Source organism: Rhododendron vialii, chromosome 4a (assembly GCF_030253575.1).
Source record: "Rhododendron vialii isolate Sample 1 chromosome 4a, ASM3025357v1".
Taxonomy (NCBI): Eukaryota; Viridiplantae; Streptophyta; class Magnoliopsida; order Ericales; family Ericaceae; genus Rhododendron; species Rhododendron vialii.
In genome coordinates, this window is record NC_080560.1 from 43,038,285 (window position 1) to 43,052,611 (window position 14,327).

General features: G+C 37.0%; 4 protein-coding genes across 4 annotated transcripts; all 4 read left to right on the top strand.

Annotated features, from left to right (window-relative positions):
* Window positions 1-2,182: 2,182 nt before the first annotated feature.
* On the top strand, window positions 2,183-3,113 carry LOC131324067 (jacalin-related lectin 3-like). Its single transcript, XM_058355889.1, has 4 exons — window positions 2,183-2,430; window positions 2,559-2,611; window positions 2,717-2,844; window positions 3,000-3,113. The coding sequence occupies exons 1-4, from the start codon at window positions 2,183-2,185 to the stop codon at window positions 3,111-3,113; spliced, it is 543 nt and encodes a 180-aa protein (XP_058211872.1).
* A 118-nt stretch (window positions 3,114-3,231) lies between these two features.
* On the top strand, window positions 3,232-5,113 carry LOC131324068 (inactive protein RESTRICTED TEV MOVEMENT 1-like). The gene is made up of 2 exons (XM_058355890.1): window positions 3,232-3,375; window positions 4,754-5,113. The coding sequence occupies exons 1-2, from the start codon at window positions 3,232-3,234 to the stop codon at window positions 5,111-5,113; spliced, it is 504 nt and encodes a 167-aa protein (XP_058211873.1).
* A 1,741-nt stretch (window positions 5,114-6,854) lies between these two features.
* Window positions 6,855-7,373, top strand: LOC131324069 (pectinesterase inhibitor-like). Its single transcript, XM_058355892.1, has one exon. The coding sequence runs from the start codon at window positions 6,855-6,857 to the stop codon at window positions 7,371-7,373; it is 519 nt and encodes a 172-aa protein (XP_058211875.1).
* Window positions 7,374-11,696: 4,323 nt separating this feature from the next.
* Window positions 11,697-13,588, top strand: LOC131324641 (inactive protein RESTRICTED TEV MOVEMENT 1-like). The gene is made up of 2 exons (XM_058356682.1): window positions 11,697-12,001; window positions 12,534-13,588. The coding sequence occupies exons 1-2, from the start codon at window positions 11,801-11,803 to the stop codon at window positions 12,777-12,779; spliced, it is 447 nt and encodes a 148-aa protein (XP_058212665.1). The 5' UTR covers window positions 11,697-11,800; the 3' UTR covers window positions 12,780-13,588.
* The last annotated feature ends 739 nt before the right edge of the window (window positions 13,589-14,327 follow it).

A 14,327-nucleotide genomic window follows, 5' to 3' on the forward strand; every position in this document is an offset into this window, starting at 1 on the left:
CATCTCCCTATAAATTGAAGCATCAGGTTTTGGAGAAAGCAAGCAATTCCACAATCCTCCTACATATTCTGAAATTCGTTTATTGAGAGAGAAAGGCAAACGGTAGTCAGTTCGCCAAGGCGGTCGACGGCGGTGTTCCGACGGCTTGCGGTTTAGCCGAGCCAACCCTGGGAGGAAGACGCCAAACGCGAACCTACAACACCGACGGTAGGCGGCGAATCTTTCTTAAGGAGACTGTGGTATCACACAGGACTTGGTTTGTTTTCTTGGAAAAATCGTTTCGTATCTCGACTGTTCCATTCTGTTTTGTTATTGTATTATGCTTCGGTTATGTAATTGTTAAAGTATCAATGAAATTGTTCTCTGGAATTTTCTGTTATTGCCGAATCTTCCCAACAGATTGTTCCTTGGTATGTGTTAGCTAGAGCCTTGTGGCACGAGGAGCTTTTTCATGCAACAAAACCGACACCTCATATCATGTGGGTCCCAAAAAAATGTGAGTCTCCGTACGTATATATGATGTGAGAGAGGCTGATACTTCTCCTCGGACTAGCGGTTACACAAAAAATTTCTCATGTGGTAGCGTCCATGGCGGCATATCTATGCATGCTTCACTTGTAAAGAGTTTGGTCCTAGTTAATGTCATGCAAACTATTGCAAATGAAAAAAAAATTAAAATGTTGTGCAAAATAAGATTCTGAATACATACGATTGCGATGAATGTTTTGTTGGAAGCTAAGAAATATTGCATGCAGATTTAGTATCTAGACTCCCTTTGCTAATATTCCAGTGAAAATAAGAATCCAACCATTTGCCCAAAATGATCCCACACTCCCTGGTCCCCTTTCCCTCAACACTAACTTAACTTCTAACCCACTGATAGATTTCCAAGGCCAAAAACAAAAGGAGTGATTAGTTGCACTGTGAAAAGAGTCTCGTGAAACATAGATCGCAAGCTGGACTCATGTCGTGCTTCAACGATCCCCTTAAGGCCACCCGGGACCTGGTAATTACTCATTCTATTTGAGACGAGGAAATTACATCTACCAAGAGACTCACGTACCTAGTTGGGCTAAAAAAAACTCATCTGATCGACTACAATGATCTTCTCAAAAAATATTTAAGGAAGTCTTTTCACAATTCAAATTATGGCAAAGTCTTCGGAACTCTTGAAACAAATCAAATGGTTTAAACAATAAATACTTTCTCCTACAAGGGACCTTGTGGATCTTAAGTCTTCGACCCAAATCAAAATTCGTTAAAAAAAAAAAAGTGACTTTCTCTTCAAGGATAACTACGCCAAATTTTTCCTTTAGCGGCATTAAAAACCCGCCGGTAATAGTCTCAAAACCGCCGGTAAAAGTTCCATTGGCAAAACAATTGTCGGGAATACAAAAAACGGCGGTAAATTACCGCCGGTAAAGGTTTCGGACTATTAACGGCGGTTTTGGTACCGCCGCTAATAGTTTCGGAAACCGGTAAAGGTTTCAGACTATTAACGGCGGTTTTGGTACCGCCGCTAATAGTTTCGGAAAAAAAATGACATTTCCGAGATTCGAACCCGCGACCCGTTGATTAATACCCGAGCACTTACCCACTAAGCTACATAAAATTATGTGTTTCATTAGAAAAATAATGATATTTATATTATAATGTATTATTGCCGGCAGTTTTTGCTTACCGCCGGTAATAGTTACTTTTACCGTCGGTTTTACTAATGCCGTTAATAAACGGCGTTTATAATTACCTTTTGCAGCGGTTTGTCATTACCAACGGTAATAGTACCCTTTTCCGACGGTTTGATTACTGCCGGTAAAAAAACCGCCGGCAAAGGCAATTTTTGGCGTAGTAGCTTGTGGATATTCACCATCAAATGAAGACTTGATCATCATTGGAATATATATAGAACTGCTATCCTTTTGGTCATTTTCAAAACTTGATGGAGAAGTCCATTAGTCACTTAGGCCATGGGTAACTATCATAAATATCTCCTCATCGTAAAACAATCCGATGCTTTGTAACTATTCAGCTAATTCAATGCATTTAATTCATGGAAATCCATCTCTGATAAATTTCATATGTTTCGCTATAAAACCCGCACAAGGCCGATCAACTGATCTTAGCTTTTGGGGTTCGGAGAATTGATTAGGCTAAAATCACAAATATTTGAAAGAAACTTATCATGATCAAAATTGGTCCGGCGGGTAGCACTTATAATGGAAAGCCTTGGGATGATGGGAGCCGGGACAAAATTGCGCAGATTTTCGTTTCGCACGGACAACACATAAATTCTCTCCAATTCCTTTATGTTGAAAATGGAACCTCGGTTTTGTCAGAGAAACATGGTGGTGATAGTGGTCCCAAGTTTAATGTGCTAAGTGTAACACTAGTGTATAGGCTGCCTGAAGAGCCTTTGTTCCAATTGCCTGGGCACTATTTGATTCTTGTCCTTTGAATTTTACTGTTTTACAAATAAGGTTAAGCTTAATTATCCATCACACTATCTTACCATCAGAGCATCTTAATTTGATTCTTTTTTTTTTTTTTTTGTTTCATAGTCCTGATTCTACAAAGCAGGTTAAGCTCAATTATCCATCAGAGTATCTTACAGGTATAAGTGGTCGCCACGGCTTCTGCTTCGGCCAGATCTGAATTTTGTCAATAACATTTACCACCAACAAGAGGACATATGGACCATTTGGATGCCGTGGTTTAGATGACAGCGTTTTCGAATATCAACTGGGGGAAGAACGTGCATTCAGAGGATTTCATGGCCTTGCAGGAGAAAACCTTAATGCTATTGGGGTCTATCTGAAGCCAATAACAATTCTAAGTGATGTTGAGGTGAAAATAAAAAATGAAAGAGTCTAAGTTCCCCCTCCCGTATTTACTTTGTGGTTATGTTACAGCAGCATGGTGGGTTATTTTAGCAGACTATTTATGTGCCATGCACGCGGTATACAAGTTTGGAGTTCAAGCTCAATGTATTATCTTGGCAGTTATTTCCAGCAGATAGTATTTTCGATGTCGATTTCTACAATGGCTATATTGGATTGTCTCATGTTGTGGCATTGCACCATGAAAGGCTACATAAGCTGAAACTGGCAAGATAAAGTTGATTTGCAGCTCTTATCTCCATTCAAAAACCCATAACTACAGCTAATCAACTGACCTAAATAAAGTAGTAATACAGTACAAAGGGTGGTTGTAAAGAAAGTCATCATGTTCAAAATGGGTACATTGGGCAATCCACATTGGGGAGTAACTTGGGATGATAGGGGCAGGACTGGAATTGCAGGGATTTTCATATCACATGGAGACAAGATCCATTCTCTCCAGTTCCAGTTCGTAGAGAATGGATGGAACCTTGGTCCTGTCAGACAAATATGGCCAAGATGGTTGCTCTAATGCCCAAAATTTCATATGCGCGCAGTGAGTGTACTTGAATTTGTTTATTTTTATCTACTAGTGAAACATGATTTTATTGCTTTCGTTTGTATGTGTCTGCTGTTATGCCTAATCGATTTGATACATTTTGAATTAAAATCTTACAATGCGCAGAGGATATGATTTGGATCTTTGGATTCGATGTGTTTATGGGTAAAATAGATACGTTATTTCTAAACGTATCCTCTATTTAATTCAATATTCTTGCGATATACCCACATGATCTTTTTTTTTTTGTGTTATTCAATATGTTACATAGTTGAAGAGGTGAAATTTTGTATCATCAAAGTTTTTATTCCATTTGTGCAATAAATTTTCATACTTATATTGGTATGACCACTGTTCTAAGTTATATTTATAATTGTTAACATACCTTACTATTCGCGAGCCTGATATGGTCCACGAAGCAATGAAAAACGATACACAATTTGTCTCACTTCGACAATCTTGGTTCCTAGTGCATGTAGAATTTGGACTAAACTTTGGAGTTCGCAACTTGGTTAGTCCCGACTAAGGCCTTGGTGGTCCTGACCAGCACTGAGTACACGTTTCTGGAGCTTTCTATTTTTTGGTTCAGACCAGACTTCGTCCGGACGAAGTGCCTTCGGGCGTCCAAACCACGCCCCGACTTACCCCAGACAAACTTTGGCCTATTTTTCCAGATTTGATCAGCACTCTCTAATATTTTGTTCTGGACCAGCCAATTCTTCGTCTGGACTAGCAAGCATGAGGATCAGTGCGTTTTGTCTTGGTTTTTTGGTTCCAAAGCCCAATATGGTTAGGACTTGTTAGGAAATTTGTCTTTGGGTATAAATACACTTGTTATGCCTCTTATTATGTGTGAGAGCAAATATTAGGCATTTGATTAGGGTTTGAGAGAGTTGCCTCCTTGTTTTGGCTTTTGGTAGAAGAGTTCTGCAGACTTTTCTTTGTAGCTCTTTGAGCATTCGTATTTGATTAGTGAAGCCATCGTCTGCCCATGGACTAGGCTTACATCCCAAAGTAAGATCGAATAGCGTATATCTGTGTGTCTTTCTCTCTCCTTTTGTTTGATTTCTCTCTCCTTCTCTCACGTTTGGTTTGATTAGTTTGGTTTGCTTCACACATCTATTTTTGTTCTTCGATTCAATATTCATAATCACCATCTATTTGTTCGGCTTCCGCATAACACCTAGTAACTGCCGCCATTTGATTCTTTTTCTTCTTTAACACCTCCATTTTTTTTATCAGCAAAAGAAGATTCCCTTGTCATAGATAGCAAGAAATTTTGTAGAAATTTTTTTAACGCTACCATTTTACAATGCAGGTGGAGCTTAATTATCCATCAGAGTCAATTATAGGCATAAGTGGTTACTGTAGCTCCCGCGAGGAGCTGCGATCTGTGACACTCAAAGGCAAGGGTTACTGCAGCACCCTCTGTGGGCTGCAATTGGTGACCTCAATCAACTTCATTACCAACAATGCCACTTACGGACCATTTGGATGCCCCGCCCTAGACGATACTGTGTTTGACTTCCAAATCGGAGGACACAACAAATTTTGCGGATTTCATGGAAATTTTGCCTTGTATCTGCATTCAATTGGGGTGTATATGGAGCCAATGATGGCTCTAAGCAATGTTAACAATCTTGAGGAAAAGGTGAACATCAAAACTGAAAAGGCTTAGCTTTGCTTCCGGAGTACTAAATAACTACCCGCTGTTGCAGCAGCTAGCAAATTGTTGTGATGTTGTATATCTATCTAGTTTTAGCGGTACATTTTTGGAGTCCAAGGACAGTGTTTCCACCCTTTATATGTATCCTATGGCACTCCATATCTAATAGAGTGCTTCCAAAACCTTGAGTAGAGCATTGAGCCGAAAATGTTGTTCTGTATTTTGGTGGTGCCAGGTGAAGTGATTACTGCTTCGAACACCACGAAAATGAAAACAAAATTGGAAAACAATGACAAGGAAACCATTAAGTTTGCAACTACACATCCAAGAAGCAAGAAGTGCTGCTACTTCTCATCATTGAAACCATTATCCCTTCAGTTCTATCTACGATTGAGCAAAATACCCCACCCACCCGAACAGCAACCCACAAACATGACCAGAAAAACCCCACCCAAAACATGTTGCCTCCCTTTAATCATTATCTAAAAGCAAATATCAAAAAAGAACTCCGGCTTGCATCTTCGACAAGTACAGAAGAAGAACATCGGAGATAAAACACAGAGCTCTTGGGCTGTTCACTTAAGATTTGGAATAAACGTGAGGCTAGCTAATAAGCTTCCAGTGAAAGGTCAAAAGAGCTCAAGTTCATTTTACGCCAAGTAAAAGAGAAAATATTTCCATGCCTTAAGTGGCCTAGATGTGCATTGATTGTGTTAGAATATAGTAATCATATAATATCATAATCATGTTCTGATATGATTACGATATTATATGATTGCCTTGATTTTATTTTGATTGTAATTGATTACGATTTCATTATAATTAGGATGATTCTCTTCCATAGTTAGGCTCCCTCCCCTTGTATAAATAGAGGTCTCATTGTATAGTTTTATAATCGAATTCAATATTTCTTCTCTTCATATATTTAACAGATTGAGAAACCTTTTGGTTATTCTTCCTGAATAGGCTTCATGGAGAGGGAGAGAGTGGTTTGGGTGTTTGATAGAATCTCTAAGGAATTTTGCTTCAAGATTAGCTGAAAATGTGATGGAATGCAAAGACTCTACAATTCATGCATCATTAACGATCACTGTTGCTTAAAGAGAGTGGATAGCTCTGGTTATGAGGAGGCGGTTGCATATCTAAGCATGCCTTTTTTTGAAGCTTTGTCATACTTTGCTAAGGTGCTTATCAAAAATGAAAAGGTTTAGTAGATTTGCAGCAGCGTAGTGGTTTTTTTTTTTTTTTTGGCCATATTTTATAGTTAGTCAACGAGGGAGTCAAAGGCTATTCATAGTCCTGAAACCCCACCCCTCGTGTGGTTGGCAGCTTGGCAGTTTAGCGTAGTGGTTTGGTGATGTCAAGTTTTAGCAAATTATTTACAACCCCGTGTGCATTCTTTCATCCAATATAGTTAAAATTTATGGTTGTTACCAAAACATTGGATTGAGGATTTGGAGAATATCTTATTTTGCATTTTGACTTGAGTTCTACTTCCAAAAACATGAAAAACGTTTAACATTACTACCAAAAAGATATATATAGGAGTATAATTAATCCGTATTTATCCTGGCTCCATGATTTCCACAATCCTCATTTACCTTGTTTTTATAGTAGTAAAGTTAAGTCTTGTATGGGTGCCCTGGCCTATATATATAAGAGAGTGCCTTTGTTGCACCTAAATCATAAAGAAACAGAGCAATTGCAAGACTACTACTACTTTTACTTTTAAGAACCGATTGATAAAAAGATCATGGCCTTTGTTCTTCGTCTTTTCTTCTTGTTACTTGTATTCTGTTTGAGTGCCTCAGGGGTACTAACAGTAGGTCTAGTCGATGGTGTATGTGCACAAACTAGTAATCCTTCTTTTTGTCGGGCTGCTTTGCTGTCTGAATCTGCCACAGCAGATCTTACCGGACTAGGATACGTCGCGATTGACGTAGCGACTGCAAACACCAGAGCCGCCATTACCAAGATCAATGGGCTAAAGGGGCAAACCAAAGATGTTGAGTTCCAGAATCGTCTCGATTCTTGTTTTGGAGAATATACCAGAGTGATTGACAGATATTGTACTGATGCAAGGAGATCCTTGGCTTACCGTGATTATGCAGGCATGTATGTTGCTGGAGATTTATTAACGATTGATGCCTTTGAGTGTGATCGCTTGTTCTCAATCGCGCCGTCTTACACATGCCCAATCACATTCGAGGATAAAAAAACAGCACTCCTTGGGGGTATAATTAGGACTATTGCTCATATTCTTGATAAATGATGTACTGTATTCATATTCTCAAGTTATCTATTGAAAATTGAAATAAAGGTCAAACTACTATTTAATACTGATAAATTTCTTGCATATATAGGTCTGATAGGCTTAAATAAAATGCCTCAAAGTTTCATTATTACCCTTACAAAAGATTTAATTTTCCTTTAATGCTTATAATTTGACAAAAATTTCAATGTTGTCACTGCCAAAACTTAGAGGTTATGTGACCAACAATTAGGTCGCAAAACACATACATTTTTGTTGCAAATTGATACATAGACGGTAGACCAAAAGAAGTGAGTATAATTCTTTACTACTTTTTTTGCATTAAATGGGAGAATTATTCTTTGATATATTCATAATTATTTTGGAGAGAGAGAGAGAGAGCCAAATTGGAACGAATGTAAGAAAGAAAAGTGACCAAAACCTGGGAAGTTGATCACTTCTAGGCCTGTCAATGGACCGGATTCGATCCGTATCTGTCAGATTCGGATCCGGATCCGGATCCGATAAAACTCAAATCCGATAGTGGTAATCCGGATCCGAATTCGAAAAATCTGGATCCGATCCGAAAATCCAAATCTGATCCGGAAACTTTTTTTACTTCAAAAATTTTAGCAAAAATATATATATATTTTTCAAAAAAATACAATTTTTTTTTTTCAAAAAAAAATATTTTCCAAAAAAAATTAAAAAATAAAAATACGACTTCTTAAACATTTTTTTTTTCAAAAAAAAAAATTACTATTTTTTAAAAAAAAATTAAAAAATAAAGTTCGGATTCGGATTGATAACGGATTTAATCCGATCCGATCCGGATCCAATCCGGATCCGTATTGAATTACCGGATTCGGATTATCGGATCGACTTTATCGGATCCGGATCGAATTTTTCGGATCGGATCCGGATTAGATCCGGTCCATTGACAGGCCTAATCACTTCATTATCTAACTTCCAGTCAACTTGTTTTTTCCCTCCTAGAACAAGCCTACTTCCCCATTACAACAAATATCAAGTAACAGTCTAGCTTAGGGACAATAAAAGCAAAACCCTCACCCCGACGTACACCGCTTGAATTTCCTCTCTGTTCCTCTCGGTAATTTCTTCCTCATACTTTAATCTGTATCACAGTACAAGTTTAATTTATATTTGCATATCGTATATTGGAGTAAATAAAGAACAACAATCTATATCACAGATTCACAGTACAAGTTTTATATTTGTATATCATATATTTATTGGAGTAAAAAAAGAAGATGAAGAACAACCGGTTGATCATGTAGTTGGTTCTTTATTCTCCCCTCTAAGGCCATCCACAGTGGTATAATCAAAAATGGATAACCAAAAGTTGACACATCAGCTTTTGATTATTCACTTAAAAGATTGCTAAGCTTAATAATGTTGAGGTTCACAATGGTCATTTCTAGTCCATAACCAAAATAAGGGGTCCACTACAATTTCACACAATCTCTCTCTCCCCTTTTGTTTCCTGCCATTTACTTCCCTCCATTACGTTTTTTTTTTTGGCAAAAATATATCGAATATATGGTGTTCTTCCTAGTGTTATCTATCAAAACAACACCGATTTTTTTTTTCTTCCTATTCCTATAGCCTATATCACAAATCTACTACTCTCTTAATCTTTCAAAAAAAAAAAATCAGATGTGTTCTTAAATTTGGAAAAGAATGCAAGGTTCTTCCTCTTTTTTTTTTTTTTTTTGCAAGGTTCTTTGTTTACTCAACCATAGGGGGAGGAACAAAAAAATGAATAACCACTTTTTAGTTGAAAAAATCAATTTTTTTTTGCTAAAAAGTGATTATTTATCAAAATACTTGGGTAAAAGTAAAAAAAAAAAAAAACACTTTTCCCGATTCCTCTCGTTGAGATGAATCAATAACCTATAAAAGTTTGGCGCAAAACTAAAAAATGCGAAAAAAATTCAAATAAAGATAATTTTCAGATTTAAGTTAAGTTTAAGTTAAATTCATAACAATGCAGCCTAAAATAGAAACGTAAAAGAAAAGTAAAATACCTTAATCCAGCAACGATGAGTTAAATTATAGATGATCGAGAAATATGAGCTTCACTTTTGGAGGAAAAGAAAGAGAAACAGTTTGTGGTTAAAGTGAAGAAGATATAAAGCAAGTGAAGAAGAGAAGAATAAAATAGTAGTTGAAATACATGTGTATATAAATTTTGGAATTAGTTAACTTATGTAGTGTGGGGTTCACAAATTTTGATTATTGAAAAAGGTTGCTAGTTTTGGTTATCCAAAGCCTAAAATTTGATTATTTCTAAGGATGTTGCTAAGTTTGATTATACCATTGTGAGCCATTTTTTGCACAAATATTGTTAACTTTAACAACAATTATCTTTTGGTTATACCACTGTGGATGGCCTAAGGAAGAGGCCTTGAATTTGAGTTCTCACGGAGAAAATGCTCAACTTCTGTTAACTACTACTAACTCTTTAACATCTACGAACGTCCTATCGTCTGGCAAAAAGAAAACTATTAGAGCAAATAAAACTCATATTAACTCACACCCATGAAGAAAACACAAGATTGCACCCGCACCCGAACCACTGGAAAACTCAAAGAGCAAAACTACTCTTTTTCCGGCGAAAATTTCGGACTCGGGAGTCGCTGCCTTAGTTCAAGCTATGCGCAAATTAGCTCTAAAAATAGGGTCTTAAGGAACCTATTTCGAAGTTTCCAGTTGCGCTAGCTGTTGGTCGACGCGAATTTTTCTATGGTAGACAACACTTTTTGTGCATGGTAGACAACACTTAAAATCACTTTAGGCGTAAGTATTTCACGTTGAGTAGTAAGTAATTCATAAGGAGTGATAAGTATTTTAGATGTATAATATTTATCACTTAATGTGGAATACTCATCACTTTATATGAAATACTTTCGCACTGAGTGGTAAGTATTTCAAATGAAATGGTAAGTATCTCACATTGAATGGTAAGTGTATAATTCTTACCACTCAATGTGGGATACTTACTACTACTTCTTATGAAATCCTTTCACACTGAGTGGTAAGGATTCTACATTGAGCGGTAAGAATTATACACTTACCACTCAATGTGGGATATTTATCACTTCTTATAAAAATACTCACCACTAAATATGGAATATTTACTATTAAAGTGACTTTTTGGGTACCATACACAAAAATAAATTTGTGTACCATAAATGTACTCGGTTATTAAAGTGACTTTTTGGGTACCATATACAAAAATAAATTTGTGTACCATAGATGTACTCGGTTAGAAGCTAGCGATGGAGTTTTGATAACGAATTGGATGTTTTCACTTCAGTCCCTAGAAGTTAGGTAGGAGAAACAATTAGGTCCTTGAAAATCAATTAGAGAATCGTTGTCCACCATTTCCAGATGTTCGCAGATAGACAGACCCCTTAAAAAAAAGTACGTACCTCAGCGGCTTAGCCTTTAAACTAATGAAAGAACAGCCCCAATTCGTAATACTAGTACTCAAATTAATTAGTCACAATTATTACTAGCCGAGAGATTATGATCTAATGGAGAAATCCAAACATCTGACCAGAATGCCCTTTCGACGTTCATAAACGAATTTTCTGAACCAAGTCATGAATTGGCATATCTACAGTAAATGGGTTCATGAATCAAGAATTAACCATGAATGCCATAGACTCATACAGATGGTCAAGCAGTAAATGGTTTCAGTTTTCCCGTTCTATTAACAATTTTTTCTAGTACTTTTTTTTTATTTTGTTCTTATTCAATTTTTTTTCGTGTTTGTTAGTTTTGCGTCTCACTTGTTTATTTTTTCGATTCGTCTCAGAAAAGTAAAAAAGTGAGGCACGAAACTAATAAATGTAAAAAATATATATATATATCAAATAAGGACAAAACCCAAAAATTAAAGTCCTAAAAGTCTGATTGGAATCTATCTAGAATTGGTCATTGGACCATATACTGCCAAAAAACCAAGCTTGATACAATGAATCTAGAGAAAGATTCTTAATTGCATGTAATCGTCTTTCCCAAGCTTAACCTTCTTTTTCTTTTTCCAAGAACTTGTACGACTCCAGAAGTCAACTCTATTTCAGTACAAAAATGAACATAATTCCTCATTGGAAAAGACCCTCGATCTGATGCTTCCTGAAGGCAACAACTCTATTTCAGACTTTCAGTACAAAAATGAACATAATTCCTCATTGGAAAAGACCCTCGATCTGATGCTTCCTGAAGGCAACAACTCTATTTCAGACTTTCAGTACAAAAATGAACATAATTCCTTATTGGAAAAGACCCTCGATCTGATGCTTCCTGAAGGCAATATTAATGCCCCCAAAACCATCTGTATACCTTTCTTTGTTTGCAAATAAATACGGAACAAGGCTGGCTAATCAACTGACCAAAGGGTGGTTGTAAAGCAAATCATCATGTTCAAAATGGGTATGTTGAATCAAGAAAATGGTGCAAAAACTTGGGATGATAGGGGCAGGACTGGAATTGCACAGATTTTCATTTCACATGGAGAGAGGATCCATTCTCTCCGGTTCCAGTTTGTTGAGAATGGAACCTTGGTCTTGTCAGACAAATATGGCCGAGATGGTTGCCCCGGTTCCCCAAAGTTCCATGCAGTGAGTGCACTTGAACTTATTTATTTTTATCTAGCTACTAGAGATCGATAACATGGTTTCGTGGATTTTGTTATATATGTGTCTGTTGTTAGGATGACGAATCGATTCGATACGTTTTGAAGTAAAATCCATAAGCAGCTCTTAACGTCATCTATGCCTAAATAAATCTTACAGTTCACATTGGTTATGATTTGTATCTTGGATTCGACGAGTTTACAGGTAAATAGATACGTTATCTTCCTGCGTAATCTTTTTCTTGTTATTTGAAAACGTTTCACATTTTGAAGAGGTGAAATTTTGTATCATCAAAGTTCTTAATCCAATTGTGCAATAAATTTTTATACTTATATTCGGTATGACCACTGTTCTGAGTTATATTTGTAATTGTTAACGTACCTTACGATTCACGAGTCTGATATGATCCATGAAGCAATAAAAAACGGTACACTGTCTCATTTTGACAACCTTGGTTCCAAGTAACTGCCATCATTTGATTCTTTTTCTTGTTTAAGACTACCATTTTACAACGCAGGTAAAGTTTAATTATCCATCAGAGCTTATTACTGGCATAAAAGGTTCCTATGGCAACCACGGTGGAGTGGGATCTGTGAACTCAATCAGCTTCGATACCAATAAGGCAACTTACAGACGATTTGGGTTCCATGCACCAGGCGATACTGCATTTGGATTCAAATTGGAGAACAGAACAAATTTTGCGGATTTCATGGCACTTCAGACATGTATCTGCACTCTATTGGGCTCTACATGGAGCCGATGACGACTCTAAGCAATGTTAACATTCTTCAGGAAAAGGCGAACATCAAAAATGAAAAAGCTTAGCTTTGCTCCCAGAGTACTAAATAACTACCACTGTTGCAGCAGCTAGCTGATTGTTGTGATGTTGCCTATCTAGTTTTCGCAGTTTATTTTTGGAGTCCAAGGATAGTGTTCCACCCTATATGTGTATTTTATGGTTCACAATTTCTAATAGACTGCTACCAAAAATTTGAGTAAAGGATCCTGGCAAAATGTTTTGTATTTTGGTGGTGTCAGGTGAGAGTGATTAAGGCAAAATGTTGTTTTGTATTTCGGTGGTGTCAGGTGAGAGTGATTACTACTTTGAAAAACATGAAAAATGAGAAGGGAAAGCAAAATTTGAGAACAATGACAAGGAGACCAGTAAGTTTGCAACTACGCATCCAAGAAACAAGCAGTGCAGCTGCCCCTTCCATTTTGGAAACCTTTCTACCAGTTGTTCTATCTATGAAAGAGCAAAATACTTGAAACACTAGTCAAGGCAGTTGAATACAAAAGTGCTAGGGGGAAGTACAGAGATCCATACACATTTGTGGCTAAAGCTATCATATGTATGTGATGCTATCCAGATTGCTCTTCAGCCTCATCTAAAAGCAAACCAGAAACATGTCAAAAGAAGTCTCCCACCCAAAACATGTAGCTTCGCTCTAATTAATCAGACTCAAAAAGAAAACACCGAAAAGAACTCCAGCTTGCATCTTCGACAAAAACAGAAGAATGAGAACATTTGAGATCAAACACCGAGCTCTTGGGCTATTTTTTAGGATTTGGAATAAAAGTGAGGCTTATATAAGCTTACAGTAAAAGGTCAAATGAGCTCGAATTTACATTAAGTCAAGCAATAGAGTTTCCCTGCCTTAATGGTCATGAGGTGAATCAATTGATAAACCCCTTTGGTTTTACTTTCTTAATGGGCTTCATGGAAAGGGAGGCTTTTTGATCGGATTCTGTATGGGGTTTTGCTTCAAGATCACAGGAGATATGATAGAATGAAAAGCATCAATGATCACATAGTAGAATTTGTCCCCAAATGCTCTATCGAGAAATATCTGTCATTTTCAATTTTATGTATGATGAATTACTTGTTCTTATTATAAACTAATAGCATGTAGGGGTATTTTGTGTAACAGACTGGGCCCTGTAAACATGTGAGAGGGCCTGGTACATCGCCTTTGGAATCCCGGTGACGAAAGAAATTCTGATGTGGTAGTTTGAATGGTGGCGTATCTAAGCATGCCTCACCTGGACACAGATTGGCGCTTGGTATCAATTCCAATATTGAGTCAGTTCATAGAATGTTTTGTTTTGACTTTAATTGGCTCCTTGCTAGTGGATAGTGGGATTTACCCTCTAGATTAGTTGGTCCATTGGGCCGGATACCGAATTATCCAAGGAAAAAAAACTTGGACAATGATCGATCCTTGTTATTGCTGTTCGGATAAGTCTATGTTTATCAGAGCATCCACAATGGGTGTGTTAACTAGTGTGTTTAATTGTGTGTGTTAAGACT